Source organism: Lagenorhynchus albirostris, chromosome 1 (genome assembly GCF_949774975.1).
Source record: "Lagenorhynchus albirostris chromosome 1, mLagAlb1.1, whole genome shotgun sequence".
Classification (NCBI taxonomy): domain Eukaryota; kingdom Metazoa; phylum Chordata; class Mammalia; order Artiodactyla; family Delphinidae; genus Lagenorhynchus; species Lagenorhynchus albirostris.
Genome location: NC_083095.1, coordinates 185,435,382 through 185,461,910, shown reverse-complemented (window position 1 = coordinate 185,461,910; position 26,529 = coordinate 185,435,382). Strand labels below are relative to the sequence as shown.

Here is a 26,529-nt window from a genome sequence, read left to right as displayed (position 1 = left end):
TAGCTGTCTTGGTATTAATTACCACAGCGATTTAACATTATTCTAAAGTGTTTTGTTATTCAGACTTCAAAATGAGCATACTTTTTTGAGGAGTGCTATTTCATTATCCTTGTATTAATCTAAGTATTTGCTATTTACTCAAAACTACCCAGAAAACGATTCAAGTAAAACCGACATGTGGGTTTTAACAATTTAAAACATATTCGCTTTAAAATTCTAAAGGTGGCTGAGGTTTGTTTTGTTTTGTTTTGCTTTTTTGCATCTGCCCTCCTCCTTTTCATCCAATAAAAAGGTGTGTGGAAAGGGAGGACCTGGGTCTCCACTTCCTCGTCCCACTGGCCTCCCTCTCCCCCAGCTGCCCATATGCAGCGTGTTGTGTGTGTCTTCATGAGCAAGTGATTCATTTGTTTAGTATTTTATTTTATTTATTTTTTGGCTGTGCCTCATGGCTTGCGGGATCTTAGTTCCCTGACCAGGGATCAAACCCGGGCCCCGGCAGTGAAAGTGCCAAGTCCTAACCACTGGACCGCCAGGGAATCCCATGAGCAAGTGATTCTTGATTGTTCTCTGCAGTATACCCCATATTTAGAATAAAGCTTGACATAGAGCAGGTGCACAATAAATGTGAATCGAATGACTCTTGATGGATCGATCCAATGAAATCCACCAGCCAAGTCGCCAGACTTTTCATTACCACCCACAACGGGTGGTAACGCAGACTGCTGGAAATGGGATCTCAGCGCCCTGCGTTGAAATAGCTGAAAACTAGGCTTCGAGGAAGAAGAAAGACTTAGTTTTAACTGGATGATTTGCCCTTGCCTAATTACCCTTGAACACTTTATTTACAGGAAATACAGTTCCAATAATGTGCTTTATTTGTGTTGTTTTCCTCAGGTTCACGTGAATAAACTAGACATGTTTCGAAACATGCCTGACATTCTTCATCATCTCACAACAGACCGTGACACTCAGATCCATGCGTGTCGGCATCCAAAGGTATGTGGTGAAGTGTTTCTCTTATTGTTTGTGTGATCCATGAAAAACAGAATTTTAGGTCCAGAAGGAATCTCAAATTCCATTTTGTTGGCTCTTCAATTTACAAACGTAAAAACTGAGGCTGAGATCTTGTTCGTAGATCAAGGTCATGCAACTACACATCACTGTATTCCATTACCGTAAACTTCCTAATTAGGAAACAGACACAGATATTCAGTACTTTTAATTTTTTTTTTACATCTTTATTGGAGTATAATTGCTTTACAATGGTATGTTAGTTTCTGCTTTATAACAAAGTGAATCAGTTATACATATACATATGTTCCCATATGTCTTCCCTCTTGCGTCTCCCTCCCTCCCACCCTCCCTATCCCACCCCTCTAGGTGGTCACAAAGCACCGAGCTGATCTCCCTGTGCTATGTACCTGCTTCCCACTAGCTATCTATTTTACATTTGGTAGTGTATATATGTCCATGCCATTCTCTTGCTTTGTCACAGCTTACCCTTCCCCCTCCCCATATCCTCAAGTCCATTCTCTAGTAGGTCTGTGTCTTTATTCCTGTTTTACCCCTAGGTTCTTCATGACATTTTTTTTCTTAAATTCCATATATATGTGTTAGCATACGGTATTTGTCTTTCTCTTTCTGACTTACTTCACTCTGTATGACAGACTCTAGGTCCATCCACCTCATTACAAATAGCTCAATTTTGTTTCTTTTTATGGCTGAGTAATATTCCATTGTATATATGTGCCACATCTTCTTTATCCATTCATCCGATAATGGACACTTAGGTTGTTTCCATCTCTGGGCTATTGTAAATAGAGCTGCAATGAACATTTTGGTACATGACTCTTTTTGAATTATGGTTTTCTCAGGGTATCTGCCCAGTAGTGGGATTGCTGGGTCATATGGTAGTTCTATTTGTAGTTTTTTAAGGAACCTCCATACTGTTCTCCATAGTGGCTGTACCAATTCACATTCCCACCAGCAGTGCAAGAGTGTTCCCTTTTCTCCACACCCTCTCCAGCATTTATTGTTTCTAGATTTTTTGATGATGGCCATTCTGACTGGTGTGAGATGATATCTCATTGTAGTTTTGATTTGCATTTCTCTAATGATTAATGATGTTGAGCATTCTTTCATATGTTTGTTGACAGTCTGTATATCTTCTTTGGAGGAATGTCTATTTAGGTCTTCTGCCCATTTTTGGATTGGGTTGTTTGTTTTTTTGTTATTGAGCTGCATGAGCTGCTTATAAATTTTGGAGATTAATCCTTTGTCAGTTGCTTCATTTGCAAATATTTTCTCCCATTCTGAGGGTTGTCTTTTGGTCTTGTTTATGGTTTCCTTTGCTGTGCAAAAGCTTTGAAGTTTCATTAGGTCCCATTTGTTTATTTTTGTTTTTATTTCCATTACTCTAGGAGGTGGGTCAAAAAGGATCTTGCTGTGATATATGTCATACAGTGTTCTGCCTATGTTTTCCTCTAAGAGTTTGATAGTTTCTAGGCTTACATTTAGGTCTTTAATCCATTTTGAGCTTATTTTTGTGTATGGTGTTAGGGAGTGATCTAATCTCATACTTTTACATGTAGCTGTCCAGTTTTCCCAGCACCACTTATTGAAGAGGCTGTCCTTTCTCCACTGTACATTCCTGCCTCCTTTATCAAAGATAAGGTGACCATATGTGTGTGGGTTTATCTCTGGGCTTTCTATCCTGTTCCATTGATCTATCTTTCTGTTTTTGTGCCAGTACCATACTGTCTTGATTACTGTAGCTTTGTGGTATAGTCTGAAGTCAGGGAGCCTGATTCCTCCAGCTCCGTTTTTCTTTCTCAAGATTGCTTTGCCTGTTCGGGGTCTTTTGTGTTTCCATACAAATTGTGAAATTTTTTGTTCTAGTTCTGTGAAAAATGCCAGTGGTAGTTTGATAGGGATTGCATTGAATCTGTAGATTGCTTTGGGTAGTAGAGTCATTTTCACAATGTTGATTCTTCCAATCCAGGAACATGGTATATCTCTCCATCTATTTGTATCATCTTTAATTTCTTTCATCAGTGTCTTATAATTTTCTGCATACAGGTCTTTTGTCTCCTTAGGTAGGTTTATTCCTAGATATTTTATTCTTTTTGTTGCAGTGGTAAATGGGAGTGTTTTCTTGATTTCACTTTCAGATTTTTCATCATTAGTGTATAGGAATGCCAGAGATTTCTGTGCATTAATTTTGTATCCTGCTACTTTACCAAATTCATTGATTAGCTCTAGTAGTTTTCTGGTAGCATCTTTAGGATTCTCTATGTATAGTGTCATGTCATCTGTAAACAGTGACAGCTTTACTTCTTCTTCTCCAATTTGGATTCCTTTTATTTACTTTTCTTCTCTGATTGCTGTGGCTAAATCTTCCAAAACTATGTTGAATAAGAGTGGTGCGAGTGGGCAGCCTTGTCTTGTTCCTCATCTTAGTGGAAATGCTTTCAGTTTTTCACCATTGAGGATGATGTTGGCTGTGGGTTTGTCATATATGGCCTTTATTATGTTGAGGAAAGTTCCCTCTATGCCTACTTTTTGGAGGGTTTTTATCATAAATGGGTGTTGAATTTTGTCGAAAGCTTTCTCTGCATCTATTGAGATGATCATATGGTTTTTCTCCTTCAGTTTGTTAATATGGTGTATCACGTTGATTGATTTGCATATATTGAAGAATCCTTGCATTCCTGGAATAAACCCCACTTGATCATGGTGTACGATCCATTTAATGTGCTGTTGGATACTGTTTGCTAGTATTTTATTGAGGATTTTTGCATCTATGTTCATCAGTGATATTGGCCTGTAGTTTTCTTTCTTTGTGACATCCTTGTCTGGTTTTGGTATCAGGGTGATGGTGGCCTCATAGAATGAGTTTGGGAGTGTTCCTCCCTCTGCTATATTTTGGAAGAGTTTGAGAAGGATAGGTGCTACCTCTTCTCTAAAAGTTTGGTAGAATTCTCCTGTGAAGCCATCTGGTCCTGGGCTTTTGTTTGTTGGAAGATTTTTAATCACAGTTTCAATTTCCGCGCTTGTGATTGGTCTGTTCATATTTTCTATTTCTTCCTGATTCAGTCTTGGCAGGTTGTGCCTTTCTAAGAATTTGTCCATTTCTTCCAGGTTGTCCATTTTATTGGCATAGAGTTGCTTGTAGTAATCTCTCATGATCTTTTGTATTTCTGCAGTGTCAGTTGTTACTTCTCCTTTTTCATTTCTAATTCTATTGATTTGAGTCTTCTCCCTTTTTTTCTTGATGAGTCTGGCTAATGGTTTATCAATATTCCTTATCTTCTCAAAGAACCCGCTTTTAGTTTTATTGATCTTTGCTATCGTTTCCTTCATTTCTTTTTCATTTATTTCTGATCTGATTTTTATGATTTCTTTCCTTCTGCTAACTTTGGGGGTTTTTTGTTCTTCTTTCTCTAATTGCTTTAGGTGCAAGGTTAGGTTGTTTATTCGAGATGTTTCCTGTTTCTTAAGGTAGGATTGTATTGCTATAAACTTCCCTCTTAGAACTGCTTTTGCTGCATCCCATAGGTTTTGGGTCATCGTGTCTCCATTGTCATTTGTTTCTAGGTATTTTTTAATTTCCTGTTTGATTTCTTCAGTGATCACTTCGTTATTAAGGAGTGTATTGTTTAGCCTCCATGTGTTTGTATTTTTTACAGATCTTTTCCTGTAATTGATATCTAGTCTCATAGCGTTGTGGTCAGAAAAGATACTTGATACAATTTCAATTTTCTTAAATTTACCAAGGCTTGATTTGTGACCCAAGATATGATCTATTCTGGAGAATTTTCCATGAGCACTTGAGAAAAATGTGTATTCTGTTGTTTTTGGATGGAATGTCCTGTAAATATCAATTAAGTCCATCTTGTTTAATGTATCATTTAAAGCTTGTGTTTCCTTATTTATTTTCATTTTGGGTGATCTGTCCATTGGTGAAAGTGGGGTGTTAAAGTCCCCTACTATGAATGTGTTACTGTCGATTTCCCCTTTTATGGCTGTTAGTATTTGCCTTATGTATTGAGGTGCTCCTCTGTTGGGTGCATAAATATTTACAATTGTTATATCTTCTTCTTGGATCGATCCCTTGATCATTATGTAGTGTCCTTCTTTGTCTCTTCTAATAGTCTTTATTTTAAAGTCTATTTTGTCTGATATGAGAATTGCTACTCCAGCTTTCTTTTGGTTTCCATTTGCATGGAATATCTTTTTCCATCCCCTTTCAGTCTGTATGTGTCTCTAGGTCTGAAGTGGGTCTCTTGTAGACAGCATATATATGGGTCTAGTTTTTGTATCCATTCAGCCAATCTGTGTCTTTTGGTGGGAGCATTTAGTCCATTTACATTTAAGATAATTATCAATATGTATGTTACTATTCCCATTTTCTTAATTGTTTGGGGATCGTTATTGTAGGTCTTTATCTTCTCTTGTGTTTCTTGCCTAGAGAAGTTCCTTCAGCATTTGTTGTAAAGCTGGTTTGGTGGTGCTGAACTCTCTCAGCTTTTGCTTGTCTGTAAAGGTTTTGATTTCTCCATCAAATCTGAATGAGATCCTTGCTGGGTAGAGTAATCTTGGTTGCAGGTTTTTCTCCTTCATCACTTTCAATATGTCCTGCCACTCCCTTCTGGCTTGCAGAGTTTCTGCTGAAAGGTCAGCTGTTAACCTTATGGGGATTCCCTTGTGTGTTATTTGTTGTTTTTCCCTTGCTGCTTTTAACATGTTTTCTTTGTATTTAATTTTTGACAGTTTGATTAATATGTGTCTTGGTGTATTTCTCCTTGGATTTATCCTGTATGGGACTCTCTGTGCTTCCTGGACTTGATTAACTATTTCCTTTCCCATATTAGGGAAGTTTTCAACTCTAATCTCTTCAAATATTTTCTCAGTCCCTTTCTTTTTCTCTTCTTCTTCTGGAACCCCTATAATTCGAATGTTGGTGCATTTAATGTTGTTCTGGAGGCCTCTGAGACTGTCCTCAGTTCTTTTCATTCTTTTTTCTTTATTCTGCTCTGCAGTAGTTATTTCCACTATTTTATCTTCCAGATCACTTATCCGTTCTTCTGCCTCAGTTATTCCGCTATTGATCCCATCTAGAGTATTTTTAATTTCATTTATTGTGTTGTTCATCGTTGTTTGTTTCATCTTTAGTTTTTCTAGGTCCTTGTTAAATGTTTCTTGCATTTTCTCATTCTATTTTCAAGATTTTGGATCATCTTTACTATCATTATTCTGAATTCTTTTTCAGGTAGACTGCCTATTTCCTCTTCATTTGTTAGGTCTGGTGGGTTTTTATCTTGCTCCTTCATCTGCTGGGTGTTTTTCTGTCTTCTCATTTTGCTTATCTTACTGTGTTTGGGGTCTCCTTTTTTGCAGGCTGCAGCTTTGTAGTTCCTGTTGTTTTTGGTGTCTGTCCCCAGTAGCTAAAGTTGGTTCAGTGGGTTGTGTAGGCTTCCTGGTGGAGGGGACTAGTGCCTGTGTTTTGGTGGATGAGGCTGGATCTTGTCTTTCTGGTGGGCAGGTGCACGTCTGGTGGTGTGTTTTGGGGTGTCTGTGGACTTATTATGATTTTAGGCAGCCTCTCTGCTAATGGGTGGGGTTGTGTTCCTGTCTTGCTAGTTGTTTGGCATAGGATGTCCAGCACTGTAGCTTGCTGGTCGTTGAGTGAAGCTGGGTGCTGGTGTTGAGATGGAGATCTCTGGGAGATTTTCGCCATTTGATGTTATGTGGTGCTGGGAGGTCTCTTGTGGACCAGTATTCTGAAGTTGGCTCTCCCACCTCAGAGGCACAGCACTGACTCCTGGCTGCAGCACCAAGAGCCTTTCATCCCCATGGCTCAGAATAAAAGGGGAAAGAAAGAAAGAGGGGGGAGAGGAGGGAGGGAGGGAGGGAGGAAGGAGATAAAATAATATAATATAAAGCTAAAATAAAATACAGTTATTAAAAGAAAAAATAATTATTAAGAAAAAAAATTTTTTTAAAGAAAAAAAAAAAACACGGACGGATAGAACCCAAGGACAAATGTTGGAAGCAATGCTATACAGACAAAATCTCGCACAGAAGCATACACATACACATTCACAAAAAGAGGAAAAGGGGAATAAATCATAGATCTTGCTCTCGAAGCCCACCTCCTCAATTTGGGATGATTCGTTGTCTATTCATGTATTCCACAGATGCAGGTACATCAAATTGATTGTGGAGCTTTAATCCGCTGCTCCTGAGGCTGCTGGGAGAGATTTCCCTTTCTCTTCTTTGTTCTCACAGCTCCCGGGGTTCAGGTTTGGATTTGGCCCCGCCTCTGCGTGTAGGTCACAGGAGGGCGTCTGTTCTTCGCTCAGACAGGACAGGGTTAAAGGAGCAGCTGCTTCGGGGGCTCTGGCTCACTCAGGCCGGCGGGTGGTAGGGGGGAGGGAGGGACGCGGAGTGCGGGGCGGGCCTGTGGCGGCAGAGGCCGGCGTGACGTTGCACCAGGCTGAGGCGCGCCGTGCGTTCTCCCGGGGAAGTTGTCCCTGGATCCTGGGACCCTGGCGGTGGCGGGCTGCACAGGCTCCCGGGAGGGGAGGTGTGGATAGTGACCTGTGCTCGCACACAGGCTTCTGGGTGGCGGCAGCAGCAGCCTTAGCGTCTCCCGCCCGTCTCTGGGGTCCGCGCTTTTAGCCGCGGCTCGCGCCTGTCTCTGGAGCTCCTTTAAGCAGCGCTCTTAATCCCCTCTCCTCGCGCACCAGGAAACAAAGAGGGAAGAAAAAGTCTCTTGCCTCTTCGGCAGCTCCAGACTCTTTCCTGGACTCCCTCCCGGCCAGCCGTGGTGCACTAACCCCCTGCAGGCTGTGTTCACGCCCCCAACCCCAGTCCTCTCCCTGCGCTCGGACCGAAGCCCGAGCCTCAGCTCCCAGCCCTGCCCGCCCCGGCGGGGGAGCAGACAAGCCTCTCGGGCTGGTGAGTGCCGATTGGCACCGATCCTCTGTGCGGGAATCTCTCCGCTTTGCCCCCACACCACCATTGCTGCGCTCTCCTCCGTGGATCCGAAACTTCCCCCCTCCGCCACCCGCAGTCTCCGCCCGCAAAGGGGCTCCTAGTGTGTGGAAACCTTCCCTCCTTCACGGCTCCCTCCCACTGGTGCAGGTCCCATCCCTATCCTTTTGTCTCTGTTTATTCTTTTGCCCTACCCAAGTACGTGGGGGGTTTCTTGCCCTTTGGGAGGTCTGAGGTCTCCTGCCAGTGTTCAGTAGGTGTTCTGTAGGAGTTGTGCCACGTGTAGATGTATTTCTGGTGTATCCCTATTACAAAGGGTAGGTGTTTTGGGTTTTTTTTCTGTTCCATTTCCTGAGACACAATGGGTCTTCAACTATGGCGTGAGGATCACAGGGTTTGGTGTCCTTTCTTTCTTGGCTTAAGGCTTTTGTTCCTGCTAGTGTTGGAGGGTCTCCTGCAGAGGTGGTGGGGGGTGGGGGCTGTGGCTCACCGTGGGGCAAGGACGCTGGCAGCAGAAGTTGTGGGAAGTACCCCTTGGCGTGAGCCCTCCCAGAGTCTCAGTACTTTTAATTATTAATGAAATATATTTATACAATTGATACGTGTTTATTTGTAATGACTTATGTAATGAACAGTTTATTTGTAAGGAAATTAGTAACATGTTAGAGCTTATAATTTAAGAAAACAATCACAACCCGTTGTGATTTACTTTTTTAAAAAATAAATTTATTTATTTATTTATGTTTGGCTGTGCTGGGTCTTCGTTGCTGCACAGGCTTTCTCTAGTTGCGGCGAGTGGGGGGCTTCTCTTCCTTGCGAGGCGCAGGCTTCTCATTGCAGTGGCTTCTCTTGTTGCGGAGCACAGGCTCTAGGTGTGCGGGCTTCAGTAGTTGTGGCACGTGCGCTCAGTAGTTGTGGCTCGCAGGCTCCAGAGCACAGGCTCAGTATTTGTGGCTCACAGGCTTAGTTGTTCCGCGGCATGTGGGATCTTCCCGGACCAGGACTTGAACCTGTGTCCCCTGCATTGGCAGGCAGATTCTTAACCACTGCGCCACCAGGAAAGCCCGTGATTTACTTCTGAGACTCATGACACGTGCGCATTTATAAACTTTATTTTCCTTCTCCTCATTTGAGATAAATATCTGGATATAACTTTGCTTTGAATTTTGAAATAGTTACATGTATTGCTGGTCCAATTTCAAATGAATGTTTTTAGTGTCTTTGAAACTCACTGGTAATTGGTTTTCTGATGCCACCATAGAACTCCCTTCTCTTATTACCTGCCAGGTGTTAAATTTTAAATTGGCCTTTAACATTTCCATTTTAATTTATATTGTCATTCAATGTCACTGCTACTAATTAGTCATCTTCACATGTAGGGGTATGTGTGATCCTAATTGTTCTCTAAATCTTTAATCTTAGCATTCATATGCTGAGTAATTTTTATTTTAGTAAACAGTGCATTTATACATTTAGATAATCATTGTAACAGTAATATTAGGGCTTCCCTGGTGGCGCAGTGGTTGGGAATCCGCCTGCCAATGCAGGGGACATGGGTTCGAGCCCTGGTCCAGGAAGATCTCACATGCCGTGGAGCACCTAAACCCGTGCGCAACAACTACTGAGCCCGTGCGCCCCAACTGTTGAGGCTAGCATGCCTAGAGCCCATGCTCTGCAACAAGAGAGGCCGCCGCAATGAGAAGCCCGTGCACCGCAACGAAGAGTAGCCCCCGCTTGACGCAACTGGAGAAAGCCCACGCACAGCAACAAAGACCCAACACTGCCAAAAATAAAAATAAATAAAATAAATAAATTAAAAAAAAAACAGTGATATTAGCTCCATCAGCCAAAATCCTAAAGTAAACTTGCTCAGCACTAAAGTAAAGCAAAATTTAAAAACAACAACAACAAAAGACGATTCTTATCCATAGCATGGAAGATTCTATTTCAGACCACTGCAGGAGAGCTACTAGGTAAGAAATTACTTTTGATGATTGGTCAGCTGCATACTATAACTTGCATCATGAATTTATTTCATCATTCTCTTTGTATATGTACACACACACATACACATGCAATGAATTAATGGATGGATAAAAACAATGTAGATACAAAGTAGAAACTGTTTTGTCCTTTTTCTTTTGGACTTGTAGTCTTTGCCCCTACCATGCCCCATAAATATTTTAATTGTCAGATTTCTTTTTGGTCTAAATTTTCTCACAAACCACAAAGTAGCTTAACTCACCCCCTGTCATTTCCCACATGGCTACTCGCCTTGAAACACTACTTCTAGCAGCTTAAGGTATGTGTCTCAGGTCACATAGCCTTAAAAATATTCAACAGAGCAGCCTGCACAGCCCTGGAGCACTCTCATTCACAGCCTCGTGAGAAACAGCACCAAAAGTGCTCCAGTGATGTTTGATTTGGATGGAGTGTTCATGGTTTCGAAGGATTCCTATCTAAATGTAATGTCTTTGGGAAAATAGTCGCATTGGTTTTCAACCTTTTAAAAACACATGTTACTTTCCTCTCCAACTTTATTTTGATAAATTTTAAAGCAGGGCTTCCCTGGTGGCGCAGTGGTTGAGAGTCCACCTGCCGATGCAGGGGACACGGGTTCGTGCCCCAGTCCGGGAGGATCCCACATGCCACGGAGCGGCTGGGCCCGTGAGCCATGGCCACTGAGCCTGCGCGTCTGGAGCCTGTGCTCCGCAACGGGAGAGGCCGCGACAGTGAGAGGCCCGCATGCCGCAAAAAAAAAAAAAAAAAAAATTTAAAGCAGTAAATTTGTTAGACTAGTACAAAGAACACCATGTACTCTTTTATTTTAAATTGAAGTGTAGTTGATGTACAACGTTATATGTTACAGTTGTACAATGTAGTGATTCAGTTTTTAAAGGTTGTATTCCATTTATAGCTACTATAAAATGTTGGCTCTATTCCGTGTGTTGTACCATATATCCTTGTAGCTCATTTTAAACCTAAGAGTTTGTACCTCTTAGTCCCATGCCCTTATTTGCCCCTCCCCCTTCCCTCTCCCCACTGATAACCACTAGTTTATTCTCTATATCTGTGAGTTTTGTTATATTCACTAGTTTGTTGTATTTTTTAGATTCTACATATATCATACAGTATTTGTCTTTCTCTGTCTGACTTATTTCACTTAGCATAATACCCTACAAGTCCATCCATGTTGTTGCAGATGGCAAAATTTTATTCTTTTTTATGGCCGAGTAGTAGTTCATTGTATATATTTTTATACACCACATCTTCTTTATTCATTCATTTGTTGATGGACACTTAAGTTGATTCCATATCTTGGCAGTTGTAAATAATGCTGCTATGAACATTGGGGTGCATGTATCTTTTCAAATTAGTGTTTTTGTTTTTTTTTCTGGATATATACCCGGGTGTGGAATCACTGGGTCATACAAACACTGCGTCTTCTTCCTCTGGCTTCCCGTGTGTTAACACCATCACGTCTGCTCCCTGACATACTCTGTGTCTGTCTCTGTGTAACTAGCACCCCCACCCCCCAATCCACTTGAGAGTCAGTTGCAGATGCCATGACACTTTGCCATAAACAAGGACGTTCTCCTGCACGACCACAGTACAGTTCCCACACTCAGGAAGTTTAACATTGATACGACCCTACTGGATGTGATGGAGTCCATATTCAAATTTCCCTAGTAGTCCCGATCATGTCCTTTATGGCTTGTGGAGGGAAGAGCAGGGCCTCCTGTTCTTAATACAGTCATCCAGGATTTTATTAAGAATCATCTTTTGCATTTGCTCAGGCCTCTTCAGTTTCTTTTCATGTAGATCAAGTCTCAAACCTTTTGCTTTTCTTTCATCACACTGACATATTTGAAGAGTTCAGGTCAGTTGTTTTGTGGAACATTCCTCAATTTGGGCTTACCTGTTTCCTCATGTCTATATATATATATATATTTTTTCATGTCTGAAAACTCATCTACATTTGTTTTTGAGGCCCTGCCTACAAACAGATTTGTTGAAAATATTAAACTGCTTTACTATATTTTTAAAATCTTTTTTAGGCAGAGGAATATTTTCAGTGGAATAAGTTACCCTGTGGCGTTACCTCCAAAAATAGAATTCCACTCCACACAATCAGCATTAAGCCATCCACTATGTGGTTTGGAGAAAGAGCCAGAAAAACCAATGTCATTGTGAGGTAAGCAAGCAGTGTCTTTCGAGAGAAACCTTGCCTTGAGGTAAATCGATAGTTGAAATGCAATCTAGCCTAAGCCTAAGAAGAGGATATATTATAATTGTGGAAAATAACTTCTGAAATTTAAACTCTATTTAAACTAAAGAGATGCGGCTTTCAAAGCTGTCTATTGACTAATACCATTAGCCAGTATTTCCTGGGGTCTACTTGAGTTAGACAGATGAGAGGGTTAGAGACAGGGCCTCTTGCCTGGCAGAGAGTTAGGAACTGACGTTGTATGAAGTAGAAGCCTTTGGTGGAGTAGAGGAGTCCCATACTGATCACCACGTTTTAGCAAATTTCCTTAACGTTGGCCATTCAGAATGTCTACAAAAATTTACATTTCTGGAAAAAGTTCCCCCTTGTCCCAGGAAGAAATTCTTTTTGGTAAGGTGATTTCATACTGCAGGAGCCTGAATAAGAAGACTTGAAATTTAGAACTTAGCTTAGTTTTGATAAGTGACCTTTAATTTTGTGTTTTCATCTCACTTTAGGACTGGAGCGAGTTCGTACAGAGCCTGCTTTTCTTTTCACTCCTCCTACAGTGAGGTAAGAGGACCTCATATACTCCCCTTTGTGGCTTCTGCGGGCATCTCTTTTTCTACCGCTTAAGACAGGTTGTGGCTTTTCCTAAAGAAATTTAGGGAAGACATCTCAGTGGATGAGCTGTGTTACTAAGTCTAAAGGAAATTGCTATCATCACTTGTTTTCAGCCTAAACATTGAAGAAAACATATGATTAAGGTTTTCTTTCCAACTTGCTTTCTAAATGTATTTTAAATTCCCCACTTCAGTTCTGTTCATGTGTCATAAAAAATCATAAATCTGACTGTTTAGCACTTGGAACTGTATTCAGTGTCTTGTGATGACCTATAATGGAAAAGAATCTGAAGCTGTACACCTGAAACTAACACAATATTGTAAATCAACTATAGTTTAATAAATAAAATTAAAAAGCAAACAAGCAAAACATAAAAAGCTTCCCCAAGGAAGTAATAGTTAAGAAGATAAAAGAAGATACTCCAACATTATACAAGCCAGGGAATATAGCCAGTATTCTATAATAACTATATGTGGAGTATAACCTTTCAAAGTTGTAAATCACTGCATTGTGTACCTGTGACTTACATATAATATTGTACATCAACTATACTTCAGTAAGAAAAAAAGAAGATTGAAAAAAAAAGAATCGTAAATCTTATTTGAAGGAGTACTACAGATAAAATCTCATTATTGGTAGCCTTAGGGTACTGTGCAGATTCTCGGCCTCTTCCAAAATTTGATTGTACTGAAAAGCCGTTTAAAAAATTGTCCTGAATATTCAGCGATGAGGAAGAACAAAGGTGACTGAGGTGTAGACCCTGTCCTTAGGACATAGTATAGTAGAATTATTCAGTTGAAGAGGGCTTAAAATGGTATTGTTATGGTACTTTTTTTTTGCCTGTGCCACACGAAATGCGGGATCTTAGTTCCCCGACCAGGGACCGAACCCGTGACCCCTGCAGTGGAAGCTGAGAGTCCTAACCACTGGACCGCCAGGAAAGTCCCCGTTATGGTACTTTTTATATAGGAAATTGACATACTAGAATGGGAACCTGACATATGTAATTTATTTGCAGAATCCTCATGCATTTCCAAAGTAAATGCTAGCATCTTACAAGTGCAGGGATTCAGTAATTTCATGTATTGGAGAAAAAGCAATATAAAAGCTGGCTTTTTATGACACTTTAAGTCATACATAATTTTAGTTTTGCCCTTTCTGCACTTAACGCATTTCCCTGATAGTGATTATTTTTGTATTGGGGGTACATGGATATAGCTCTGCAGCAGTGAGCATGGGCATGGTGATGATTTGAACAGGTGGATTCTTGCAGAGCTCCAGGTAGCAGCATTTTTTAAAAATTTTTTATTGAAGTATGGTTGGTTTACAATGTTGTTAGTTTCTAGTGTACAGTAAAGTGACTCAGTTATTTATATATATAAATATATATATTTATCTACATTCTTTTTCAGATTCTTTTCCCTTATAGGTTATTACAAAATATTGAATATAGTTCCCTGTGCCATACAGTAGGTCCTTGTTGTTTATCTATTTTATATATAGTAGTGTGTGTATCTGTTAATCCCAAACTCCTAACTTATCCCTCCCCTGCCCCCTTTCCCCTTTGGTAACCATAAGTTTGTTTTCTATGTCTGTAAATAAGTTCATTTGTATCACTTTTTAGATTTCACATATAAGTGATATAATACTTGGCTTTTTCTGACTTTCTTCACTTAGTATGATAATCTCTGGGTCCGCCCATGTTGCTGCAAATGGCATTATTTCATTCTTTTTTATGGCTGAGTAATATCCCATTGTATATATGTACCACATCTTCTTTATCCATTCGTCTGTCAATGGACACTTAGGTTGCTTTCATGTTTTGGCGATTGTAAATTGTGCTGCTATGAACATTGGGGTCAGGTAGCAGCATTCTTTTCAAGTCAGCCAGAAAACTGTAAATGATTATTTGGTATCAAAGTATCCCAGTGACATCTCTCTTCAATAGCTGGGCTTAGCTTCCAGGTGCAAATGGATTATTTGAGAGTAGCCTGGAAGTAATTCATCTGGATGGTATAATTTAGTTAACGTTTTATCAGTTTATCCTTTTAGGTTGTTGTCAAAGCCCCTTCCTGGTGATTTGTCCTGGGCTAGGCATCTGGCCCAGCATCACTGTTGCTCAACCTTCCTCTTACCCCTCAGCATCCTTTTCTGTCTCAGCCACAGGGAGGGCTTCTAATTGGGGAAAACTTTTCAGTCAAAACTGCTCTTATTTCTCTTCTTCAGTATAGTTAGCAGCCAAGTTGGGAAGCACAGCCTTCCTGGGATTCTATAAAGTTAGCTCCCAATGGGGAGGCATCTCCCTGCTGCTTGGGTAGAGGGGTGGAGCAGCTGACCTGCTTCTTCTCTTCCCTCTCTCCTCGGATGACAGCAGTTACCCTGCTTGTGGCGGGGTTACCCTGAGCTCTGGTTACTCATCTTCTCTCACTGTGTCCAGTGAGAAGAGAGAGGCTTTCCGGAAAACTGCTTTAATTAATACGCCTATATCCTGTGTATAGAACACGCTGAACTATATTTAAAAATGTAAATAGTAGGGAGCATTCCCCAGCGGTCCAGTAGTTAGAACTCCGCGCATCCACTGCAGGGGGCACGGGTTCCATCCCTGGTCAGGGAAGGAAGATCCCGCATGCCACTTGGCGAGACCCCCCAAAAAAAGGAAAACAAATGTGAATAGATTTAAAGATCATTTCCTTTTTTTTTTTTTTCCCCAAGTACGGTTGATCCTCATTATTTGCGGATTCCTCATTTACAAATCTGCCTGCTCACTGACATTTGTTTGAATCCCCACATCAGCGCGAGTGGCGCTCTGTGGTCATTTGCAGACGTGCACAGCAGGGCCGCAAAAGATTTGAGTCGCCCGACACGCACATTCCCGACTCAGGTCGCACACGGTGGCCTCCTGCCTTCTTGTTTCAGCTCCCGGGCTGTAAACGAGTGTCCTCTTTGCCGTCTCTTTACTGCTGCGTTTTCCATATTTGTGTGCTTTTTGGGGTGATTTTGCCGTTTGAAACAGCCTCCAAGTGTAGCGCTGAAGTGCTCTCAAGTGTTCCTAAGCTCCAGGAAGGCCGAGATGTGCCCTGCTGAGGCGGTGCCTGTGTCGGATAAGTTCTCTTCAGGCGTGAGCTGCAGCGCCACTGGCTATGAGCTCAGTGTTCATGGATCAGCAGTGTATTCTACGGACGGTATCTTTAAAGAGAAGCACACATAAAAGAAGGTTGTGTACTTGATCTGTTGACAAAGCGCTGTGACTGGAGGTTCAGGGAAACACTGTATTTATTTCCCCCAGGAACAGTGGTCTACTGTCTGCAGTGGCTTATGGAGTGGAACTACTGCACAGAACCAGAACGGGCTGTGTTAATGGGTAGTTTTAAGGCAGGCATCTGAAGAAAGGGCATCGGTGTGGACCAGTGGGAGAGGATGCCCTCTCCTGGGTATCTCTTGTCTCCTTGTGGCCACTTCATCTCTGAGTAGATAGGGGTGGTGGTGAGCAGACTCTCTTCATTCTTATTCCCTTCAAAAGCCTCAGATTTCTACCAGCCTCGACTCTGGATTGATTATGCAAATCATATAGGTTGTGGGCAAGGTAAATAATGGCTTCTTTTTGCATGCCTACTCTGAAAGTACAAAGGAAATTGTTTATGAGAATTATCCAAAGAATGTATCTGTTCCTGTCTTTCCCCTTTGTCTTCAGGTTCCCATTTTATTTGAATATAGAGTTATTAATAATTCCTGGGTTCCCTACCTGTTTTGACTTGGTGCTTTATTTGAAAAAGTTGGGTGCTAATAATTTGTGTCTCTGTCTCCCCATTTGCAGAAGGGAATAAAAATCTTTGTGTTGTCATTACCAACTTTGTAATAGACAGTTTTATTGAATGTTCAACTATGTGCCAGGTACCAGGGCTAAGCACTTTACCCACATTATCTCATTTATACTTTTAGATGAAGACTCTAAGACTCAGAGACGTTAGGTAACTTAACCGAGACCACAAGCTCACCAAGATCTAATAAGTGGCAAAGCAGAAGCTCTTCTGGGTTGTTAGAGGTGTTTTGAGGAATAGTGACAGAAGCCCTCCTGTTTAGCAATCTGAGCTTTGCAGAAAATCAAGGTATTCACGACATTTTGGCATGTCCTTGTTTAGATTAGAATAAACCCTGAGAACAAATCAAGCAGTCTCAAAGATGTAGTTCCCCTTGGTATTGCTAACGATTATGTCGGAAGAAAGAAATGCAACTCTAAGACCTTGTTTCCTTGTGCGTCTTAAATACTCAGATGAATTCTCACTTCCTTGAAGGGGATTGGTTAACTACGGGTGAGTGACCCTAGATGAGGGAACTAATGTCATCTGAAGAAACGGAGCCTCTGCATCCCATTCATCAGTGATCCTCACTCCTTACTGGGGAACAGAATCACCTGAAGAACATCCAAACCTACCGACCTCCAGGCCCCATCATAGCTCAGTTAGGGCACTTTTGGGGTTGGGTCTGTCTTCTCCTAGGAGGTCCCCAGGTGCTCCCCACGTGCAGCTGGCATTGGGACCACAGTCTTGAGAGACTTCTACTTCTCTTTCCCCGCATCCCTTTATCTGCTGCTCTAACGCCAGGGCTCTTCACCGTAGAGATAACTGATGCATTTTATTTTCCTTCTTCCAGATTAAAGATTTCTTGAGCTACATCTATCCTGTGAATGTATATCCAAATGTCATTCCGTTAGGCACAACTATGGGTAAAGTTCAAGAAATGTGAGTAGTTACTATTTGTGGGACTTGTGTTTTTGGGCGGGATGGATCCAGAGAATAGTTTTGGGCCGGAAACCAGGGGCAAGGATGTAAAATGGGTGTGGCTGTAAATATGGTACTGGTTGGGAGTATATGGGCTTTCCTCACGTGAGTGTGTTAACATAAAATCCTAAACGCTTCTGGGAATCTGGCATAAGGAAGCCATTGCGATACTGAATTCCCTGAATGCCAGAACGTGTTCCTCTATTGCTTAATAGGTTATTAGAATAGGACCTGCTTTTCTGCAGCATAAGAACAAAGATAAAAGTTTTGCTTTCCCCCCAATCCTACAATTAGATGAATATCTACCAGGTTGTTTTAAGTGCTTGTATTTACCACTTTATTATACCGAATTTTTTAAAAAAATAAATTTATTTATTTATTTTTGTGGTATGCGGGCCTCTCACTGTTGTGGCCTTTCCCGTTGTGGAGCATAGGCTCCGGACACGCAGGCTCAGCGGCCATGGCTCACGGGCCCAGCCGCTCCGCGGCATGTGGGATCTTCCCAGACCGGGGCACGAACCCATGTCCCCTGCATCGGCAGGCGGACTCTCAACCACTGCGCCACCAGGGAAGCCCCTAATTTTATTTTTGGCTGCGTTGGGTGTTTGTTGCTGCACACGCGCAGGCTTTCTCTAGTTGCAGCAAGAGGGAGCTACTCTGTCGCTGGGTGTGGGCTTCTCATTGTGGTGGCTTCTTTTTTGCGGAGCACAGGCTGTAGGCGCGCGGGCTTCAGTTGTGGCACGCGGGCTCAGTAGTTGTGGCTCACAGGCTGTAGAGCGCAGGCTCAGTAGTTGTGGCACACAGGCTTAGTTGTTCCGCGGCATGTGGGATCTTCCTGGACCAGGGCTCGTACCGTGCCCCCTGCATTGGCAGGCGGATTCTTAACCACTGCGCCACCAGGGAAGTCCCTGAAGTAATTTTTAATTATTAAACAATGCTTTTCAGTTTTGAAAAGTAGTGGTATGGTTTCCCCCATAGTTAGGTTTTTATAATCTCTAAAAGTGATGCTTACATTCCAGCAACTTCCCAACAGGAAAAATAAAATATTCGTATTCATTTCAGCTTAAAGCCTTTATGCCGATCTTCCCAAAGTACTGAGCCAAAGTATAAACCACTTGGAAAATTGAAGAGAGCAAGAACAATCCACCTAGACTCAGGTAAGAAGAATGACCTGGAGTCCCAGGTGTGGGTTTCCCTGCAAGACCGCTTTTCAGGGTGCTCTGGTCTGTGAAAGCTGTCTTTTTTACTTTCTTCATGATGTCTTTGGAAGTGTAAAATTTTAAATTTTTGATGAAGTCCAATTTAATTTTTTATAGTTTGTGCTTTTTTTGCTTTTGGTGTCATATCTAAGAAACTCTTGCTTAACCCAAGGTAATGAAGATTTACTCTCATATTTTATCATTTCTGGGTAGTTGTGACTTTTTCCCTTATTATATAGGGTATTTTCCCACCTTTCTACACGTCTGTGGTAATTTTTTGAATGCCGTGACTATATAATGGTATATTTAATCTGTCGTACATGTTAGGTTATTTTGAACTTTTCACTTTTATAAATATTGTGATGAGGACATTATATGTAAATCTGTTTCACAGCTCTCATTATTGGGTGAAATTGTAGAAATTATGGTGCCTGACACATACATATTGCCAAATTGTTTTCCAGTAGATTATACCAGTTTATACAGACATCAGCAGTACACGATGGTGGAAAGTACCTATGAATTATGACATTTGTCTTTTTTTATTAGGTTTAGGTGTGTTATCAGTTTGTGTAAATGTTAAGGATTTCAACATTTTATTGTGATGTTTTCTGTTATATGCCTTCCCATTTTCATAGAGAGAAATTTCAAAATTTTATATTGTCATAACAAAGAATACATGTCGTCAGAATAAACTTCTAATAGTATAGAAACTTTACTTTTTTTTCAGATACATACAGGTGAGTTAATGTGAAAATGTTTTGACAGATTATTTTTACAGTTGAAACACACCACGATAGTGGTATAGTCACTGATCCAGAAGAACATGAAACTGTCCAGCTTAGAGGTGATACGAAAGTTCCACAGAAAGGAGCTGCTCCACAGTGGAGCAGCGATAACACAGTAATCCGTGGCTCATAAATGAAGCCATAATTTGGAGACCAGGGTGACTCCCAGTATAGACCCTAGACATCTTAGTCACCTTAAGTCCTTTAGAAAAGAAGATAAACAGCTGTTTGTTTAAACAACTGTGGTTGTAATAAGAACACTGGACTTCGGTCTCCTGACTGCACACTGTCACGCATCTTCTCCGGGCCTCCCTCCTCACTGGTAAAATGGGAGCTGGATGACGGTTTCTATTCCCCATCCGCCTCCCTTTAAAAGCAGCTTTTAAAAATGCAGTTTTAAGCTACATCCTTTATCAGTGGGAAAACAGTTAACTTATAATTACCTGCTTCTTAACACAAGGTTCTGCACTAGAACATAAGCTGCCCTCTACAGTAAGTAGCCTCATGAGCATTTTATTTCCTTCTTCGAGGTTAGGTTAGGTGCCATTAGGGCGCAGGAAAGTATCTGTCTTCCCCCCAGTTCCGTGCCATGTCATTTTAATTTATGTAAATTTCATCCTCCACATAAGGTCCTCATTTTCAGAATGTAAGTGGACGGGGCTCACTCCAGGCTAGTGCAGCATGCTTAAGACAGTAAAATGACACTAGATGTGGCTTATTCAGTGTCTTGGTTAAAGCTGACTCGATCTGTGTGTCCCCCAGTGTCTCTCATGGCCTGTGCTCTTGGCATAGGGCTGCATAACAATCACCAGAGACTGGGTGGCTACTTCTCACAGTTCTGGCGGCTGCTGGGATGTCCAAGCCCAAGGTGCTGGCAGATGTGGTTCCTGGTAGGGGCCCACTTCCTGGCTCTCAGCCACCTTCTCACTGTGCACTCACATGGCCTTTCCTCTGTGCATGGGCATGGAGGAGGTGAGAAATCTGCTTCCTCTTCTCACAGGGACACTAAAATCCCATCACACGGGTCCCCCCCCCCATGAGCTAATTATCGTCTAAAGGCCCCACCTTCACATACCACCATCACACTGTAGTCAGAATTTCAAATTATGAATTTTGGGAGGACACAGACATTCAGCCTATAACATGCATAAAGTAGGTATCAGAAAATGTTCACAGAAGGAAAATGTTAGGTCAATCAGCCAACTCCTTGAGCATCTACTATCTGCAGAGCACAGCGAGTTTGCAAACGTCTCTCTTAGTCTGGGTGGTTCAAAAACCTAGCTGATGTACAGAATCGGCTGTAGAACTTAACTTTAAAAGTAAATTATTCGGTCCTACTTTCAGGGACTCAGTAGGTGTGAAATGAAATGTAGAAAGCTGTTTTATTTAAAAAGCTCTCCAGAGGAGAACCACTGATTAAGGCTCTGTGGCCTTATTTGGGGAGCACAGATCTTTAGTCTCAACGCACATTCTGGCTTTATGACAAGTTGAAGGCTGGTAGATAAATTGTTCAGAATAGCCCAAGAATACAGGGCCTTTTAACTTCTCTTGGAAGAAGAGTGAACACCCACTAATTGCAATTCCATGAATTAAAAAATGTAGCTAAGAGCTACAAATTGGATTTTTAATTAGAAGCACAAATTGGTTCCTTTTGCATTGTGTTACCTACACACCTGTTCTGTTTATCCCACAGAGGAGGACGATGACAGTGACCTCTTTGATGATCCTCTGCCAGTACCTTTAAGGCACAAGATTCCAAACCAGCAAACTCTTCACCCTGAGGTATTTCCCACAACTGCGATATCACAAAACCAGCCTGAAAAACAGAGAGAAAGCACAGGATGCTTCAGAGCAGAGAGTATGCCAACTTTTCTTTGGGCAGACTTTATAGATTGTGAGGAATCCAACAGTGAAAGTGAAGAATCAGAAATCCCAGCTTCAGCTCAAGGAGACATGGGTCCTGTCCCACAGCTCCAGAAGAAGGCTGACGGGGAAGTACCACAGTGGGAAGTGTTCTTTAAAAGAAGTGCTGACCTCACTGATGATGACTGTTTGGAAAACCTCCCGTCCTCCACAGAGGCAGGGGGCTCTCAGTCTCCGAAGCTTTTCAGTGACTCCTCTGATGGGGAATCAACTCACATCTCTTCCCAGACGTCTTCCCAGTCAACACACATATCAGAACAAGGAAGTCAAGGCTGGGACAGCCAGTCTGACACTGTTCTGTTATCTTCCCAAGAGAGAAATGGGGGTATGACCTCCTCGAGCAGACGCGTCTATAAGCCAGGAATCAACAATACTCTTGCCCCTCAGATCGAACAAAATGTACTTTGCCCAAAGGACACATATTCTGATTTGAAAAGCAGAGATCAAGATGTAAGTATAGCCTCTAGTGTTGGAGAAACAACTACTCTAAGCAGTGGGAAGCACATGCCTCAGGAGAAAAGGCCACTAAATCTTAGCAGCAGCGCAGATTCAGAAAGCTCCTCTGATTTTGAAATTCCCGCCACTCCAGAAGCCGAGCTACCTACACGAGAGCATTTACAGTATTTCTATGAGAAGTTGGCAACAGGGGAGAGGATAGTAGTTGAAAAAAGAAAACGCTCACTTCATTCTAGAGCAACCACTCAAAAGCCTATACCAAGAGATAACAGTCAAAATCCTAATAGATAAATTAAAATGGAATACTTAAAAATGTTCCTATAACCTAAAAGGTGGCAGTAAAGGGGAAACGGAGGACCAAAAAATAGAGGGAAAACACAGGAAACAAGATATGGGAGAACTAAATCCAAACCTATCAATAATTACATCAAAACAGGAAAAACCATAAACCAACTATATTCTGTCTATAGGAAGCTGACTTCAAAAGACTTGGGTAGGTTTACCAGTGAAAGGATGGAAACCTTTACCGTGTAAACATTACTTAAAAGAAAGATGGAGTGGCTATGTTACTAGTGATAAAGCATCCAGTTCACTGAGACAGAAGCCTAAAAGTACCGTACAACTTTGGAATATACAAAGCAAAAACAACTGAAAGGAGAAAGACACACTAATGCACAATTACAGCTGTAACAATTAGTCTACAGACTGTCAGCAAGGATACAGAAGAACTGAACAGCACCGTCAACCAACTGGATTTAACTGACACTAAGAACACTTCACTTCATCCAACAGCAGAAGACACGCTTCTCAAGTTTACGAAGGACGACGTTCACCAAGACAGACCATATCCTGGGTTGTAAAAATACTTCAGATTTAAAGAATAAACTTGGATCTATTACCATAAACTGATGGCGATAGAAGAAAGTCAGCCCCTTACCTATCTCAGGTGTTCCATCACTTAAGAGTATTGATGTGAATACCGTGGTAAAATCAAAACCTAAAAGAAAATACTTACTTAAAAGGCATTCAGCTTCCTTAAAGTCCATCGATAGGTTATGTTTTTGCATAGTTATGTATGTGGATTTAATAAAGTTATTAGCAAATATTCATAAACCCTTTGGTTTGCTGATATTTCATAGATTAAGAAAGCAAAAGCAGAGATTTCACTTCAAACAAGTTTAAGCAGAGTCTCTAAAGAACAATTTTTGGATCAGTTAAGCGATGAAATGCGGTGTCACCGTGCGCTACGCTGTAACCAAGCCAAAAGTCGGTACTGGGGCCACAGAGCTAATTAAGGTTGCAAGACCTAGAGTCAGCGGGAAAGGAAGATAAACTGGGTGTTCAGGGGACCAATGTCAAGTGGACCCAGGAAGCCAGCCCTCTCACTTGTCCAGAAGGGAATTTTCCATTCCCAAATGTTGGCAGAAGGATAAATTAGCCCTTGTCCACTGACATGGGAGAAAAACTGGACAGTGGCGACTACACTTCAAATTTCGGCTAAGAAACTGGCACCAGAGAGGGGTGAGGGGAAGGAACCGACACGATTATTAAGGGTCAGGGCTGAGAGTAAGGGTGCAACTCCTTTCTGACTGTTCTCTGAGGAATATGTTGGATCACAATTTATAGCACGTGTCTCTGCCCTAAATTACTCAACAGTAAGTTTTATTAATATGTACGCCAACACAGACCGGTCTGAGCATAGTAAGGTAGCTGAGGGCAGAGGTGTGTAAGCAAGAATGTGAAGTTTAAAGGGAACGCTGACCCCTTTCTTCCTAGCTCAGATGCTACCCTGAGCTTCTGATGAAATACACTCTACAGACTCAGTATGACTGGGGCAGGATTATATATTACTCCATTTTGCCCAGCTCCCCTCTGAGTACCATTACCTAAATTCAAGGTGATGAATGTATAAGTCACTGGAGAGAACCGGTAGGGACTGCAAAACGTTCAATACTCATAACTACAACAGGCCTATTACAGGAACGCAGAGACTTCATTTTTAATCTTAGGCTCTACACTTCATAATTACACATCACATAATCAAATGTTACTACTACATACATTTGTATATATTCACTGACATTTAAGACTTAATAGTATAGCTTATGATCCAAGGTGGGTGTTTAAAACATGCCTGTAAACATTCTTCTGAATATATTCTTAGCATTTTATAATCTCACCATGAATTTAATATTCCATACTGCCACATTTTCATTGTTGCTTCATAGGCAAGCCTGGCATAATAAACGCTGGCTGAACGAATTTAAGCGCTAAGCACTAGAACAGACGTCGATCAAAAAACTTGTAGTGACCACCAAATATTTTAAAGTACAGGTTTATAGTACAGAGTAATTACAGCTAATTCTTATATATGGTACTTACTCTGTGACAATGCTCCATTCTCTTACACACTCTCTCCTCCTCACAACCGCCCTTTGAGGTAGGTACACTTACTATCCCCACTCACAGATGAGGAGGTGAAGGCACAGGGAGGTCAGTCCGTGTAGTTCGTAAGGGGTGAAGCCACGACTCAAACAAGGCACTTCAGGCCCCCAAGTCCATGCTCTTAACCACTCTGCACTAATGCCTCTCAAAAAGAGCATAGAAGTGGGCAGGGTTAATTACAGTGGCTACTTGATTTTTACTTCAAGAACTGTGACGTATGAAGAAGTGAAAAACAAGTTTCAAGATACCAAGATACGTCACAAAGGAAACCCAGTGGCTAGCTACATTTGCCTTAGAGAGGCATCCAGGACTTGGAAGTTTGTTTAAACTAACAAACAGTAGAAATGGATTTTTTAAAACAGTCTGCCTGAAGTTGGTCAAATATTTTAAAAGTGGTCAAGTTTAGTTTATGATCCTGGGGATGTTAACGTTCCCTAGCCGGTCTAAGCCTGTTTTTTCAGTATGCTGCTATAAGGAGGACGGCACCAACCTCACAGACTCATGAGAAGCACAGGAGTACGGATAAAGGGCTTAAGACTTGCTCAGAGATTATTAGCTCTAATTCTAAAATTCCTCTGTACTTCCAGGCAGTACTTAGCACAATATGTTTAAGTACCTGGTGACTAATAGTAATGCTCAAAACTTTTAAAAAGTATCCGTCTACCTTATGCTAAGTGTAAAATTCTACTTTGATATTCAAATGCATGAATCATGACAATAATAGACTTTCTTAAAAGTAACATTTAAAGGAATGGTATATAAACCTTTGGTTAATCTCAATAACAGGTAGTCATGAATACATCAATATTTTTCTGCCCTTTTTGTAGCCTTACTGGAAATGACAGTAAAATATTCAGAAATAAAGCTAAGCCATGATAAATAGAAAGTCAAATGCCAAACTAAATTTATTTTGCTAAAGAGAAACTGTTGAACTATAAGAAAAATAAGTGCAGTCTAGATTTTGTGCATATGTGGGGAAAAAACCCTGAGATTACCAATTGTGCATCACAATCCTCTTCTGGAGATACCGAGAACAACGGTACCGATACAACTTGAACAGTGGATTAATTTACAGTTTAAACTTGATCTAAATATTGCCCTTGAATATTTGCTTTATATTGAGAGAACAAATTCTGACAACTTAGGGAACTAAAGAAGCTAAATGTTGACTTAAAACAGTTAAAGCTCCGAACAGCTTCGTTTAAATAGTTTCTATCATTTTACTGCTTAAGTTCAGCTTTTCAACAACTTAAGGGTAATGCAGGTTTTTAAAAATTTCAAAGGTTCATTACGTTTCTATTAATAAGGACAAGACAAAACGGGTTTACCGAAAACAGTCAACCTCCCTTTGTCCTCCAGCTTTACATTTCTTTAACAGAGAGTAGACAAGATCAAATAACTAGACAGTAAAACACTGACCTTTTAAAAAGAATGGTACAATTACATCTTTGAACCTGTGAGAATTATAATTCAAAGCAAGTTTGGCCTGTAAACCTGTGATGCTTTTTTACCACTGACGCCATGTGACTATTTTTTCATAAAGAAAAAAATGGCACTAAAAATATATATTTTTCCTTGACACCTTCGGCAAATTTTGGTGAGCAGACAGAATATACTCTGAGACTCCAAACATGTAAACAATTTACCCTATGTTATGAAAGAGCAAAATCCCGTGATAGCAATATAACAAAGTGTAGCTTCTCCCAAAAAAGAGGTTAAGGATGAAGATGTGAAGTGCTGCTTTCTTAAAGTCAGCTCAGCTTTACCCAAGCTTACTGTAGGTCATTAAAGCCTCGGGCAGGGACCTCTGGCAGAACTTAATTAAGAATACCAAGATTTAGACTTATCTGCTGCATTCGCCTTCATGTTGGACACCGTGATTAGAAGTCCCAGGATCAGAAAGAGATGAAAATATAGTTTTTCTGGACTGAGGTTTCACTACATAGGAAAAAACAAAAACAACAAAAAAACCCCAAACAATGAATATATTCCATTTCAGTCTTCATAGTTCAAGTAATAAATGGTCATAATTCAGACACGCACTTTGGCCAAGCCAAGTTTAGCTTTATCACATTAAAAAAATTCATGTATAAAATAAGTATCAGTTCAAA

At 41.1% G+C, this 26,529-nt stretch overlaps 1 protein-coding gene across 5 annotated transcripts in view; it reads left to right on the top strand.

Moving 5' to 3' along the window:
* Positions 1-26,529, top strand: part of DCLRE1C (DNA cross-link repair 1C) — a 62,384-nt gene that overhangs the window by 27,108 nt on the left and 8,747 nt on the right. For 2 of the 5 annotated variants that reach the window (XM_060162350.1, XM_060162359.1), the window contains 6 exons: positions 895-996; positions 12,057-12,193; positions 12,724-12,778; positions 17,480-17,568; positions 18,670-18,764; positions 21,288-23,071. In XM_060162350.1, coding sequence (XP_060018333.1) covers positions 895-996; positions 12,057-12,193; positions 12,724-12,778; positions 17,480-17,568; positions 18,670-18,764; positions 21,288-22,264 — 1,455 coding nt within the window. In that variant the 3' untranslated portion in view covers positions 22,265-23,071. Of the gene's footprint in view, positions 1-894; positions 997-12,056; positions 12,194-12,723; positions 12,779-16,768; positions 16,930-17,479; positions 17,569-18,669; positions 18,765-19,574; positions 19,654-21,287; positions 23,072-26,529 lie in introns of those variants that run through there. The other 3 variants (XM_060162376.1, XM_060162368.1, XM_060162385.1) reach the window with 3 other exon arrangements.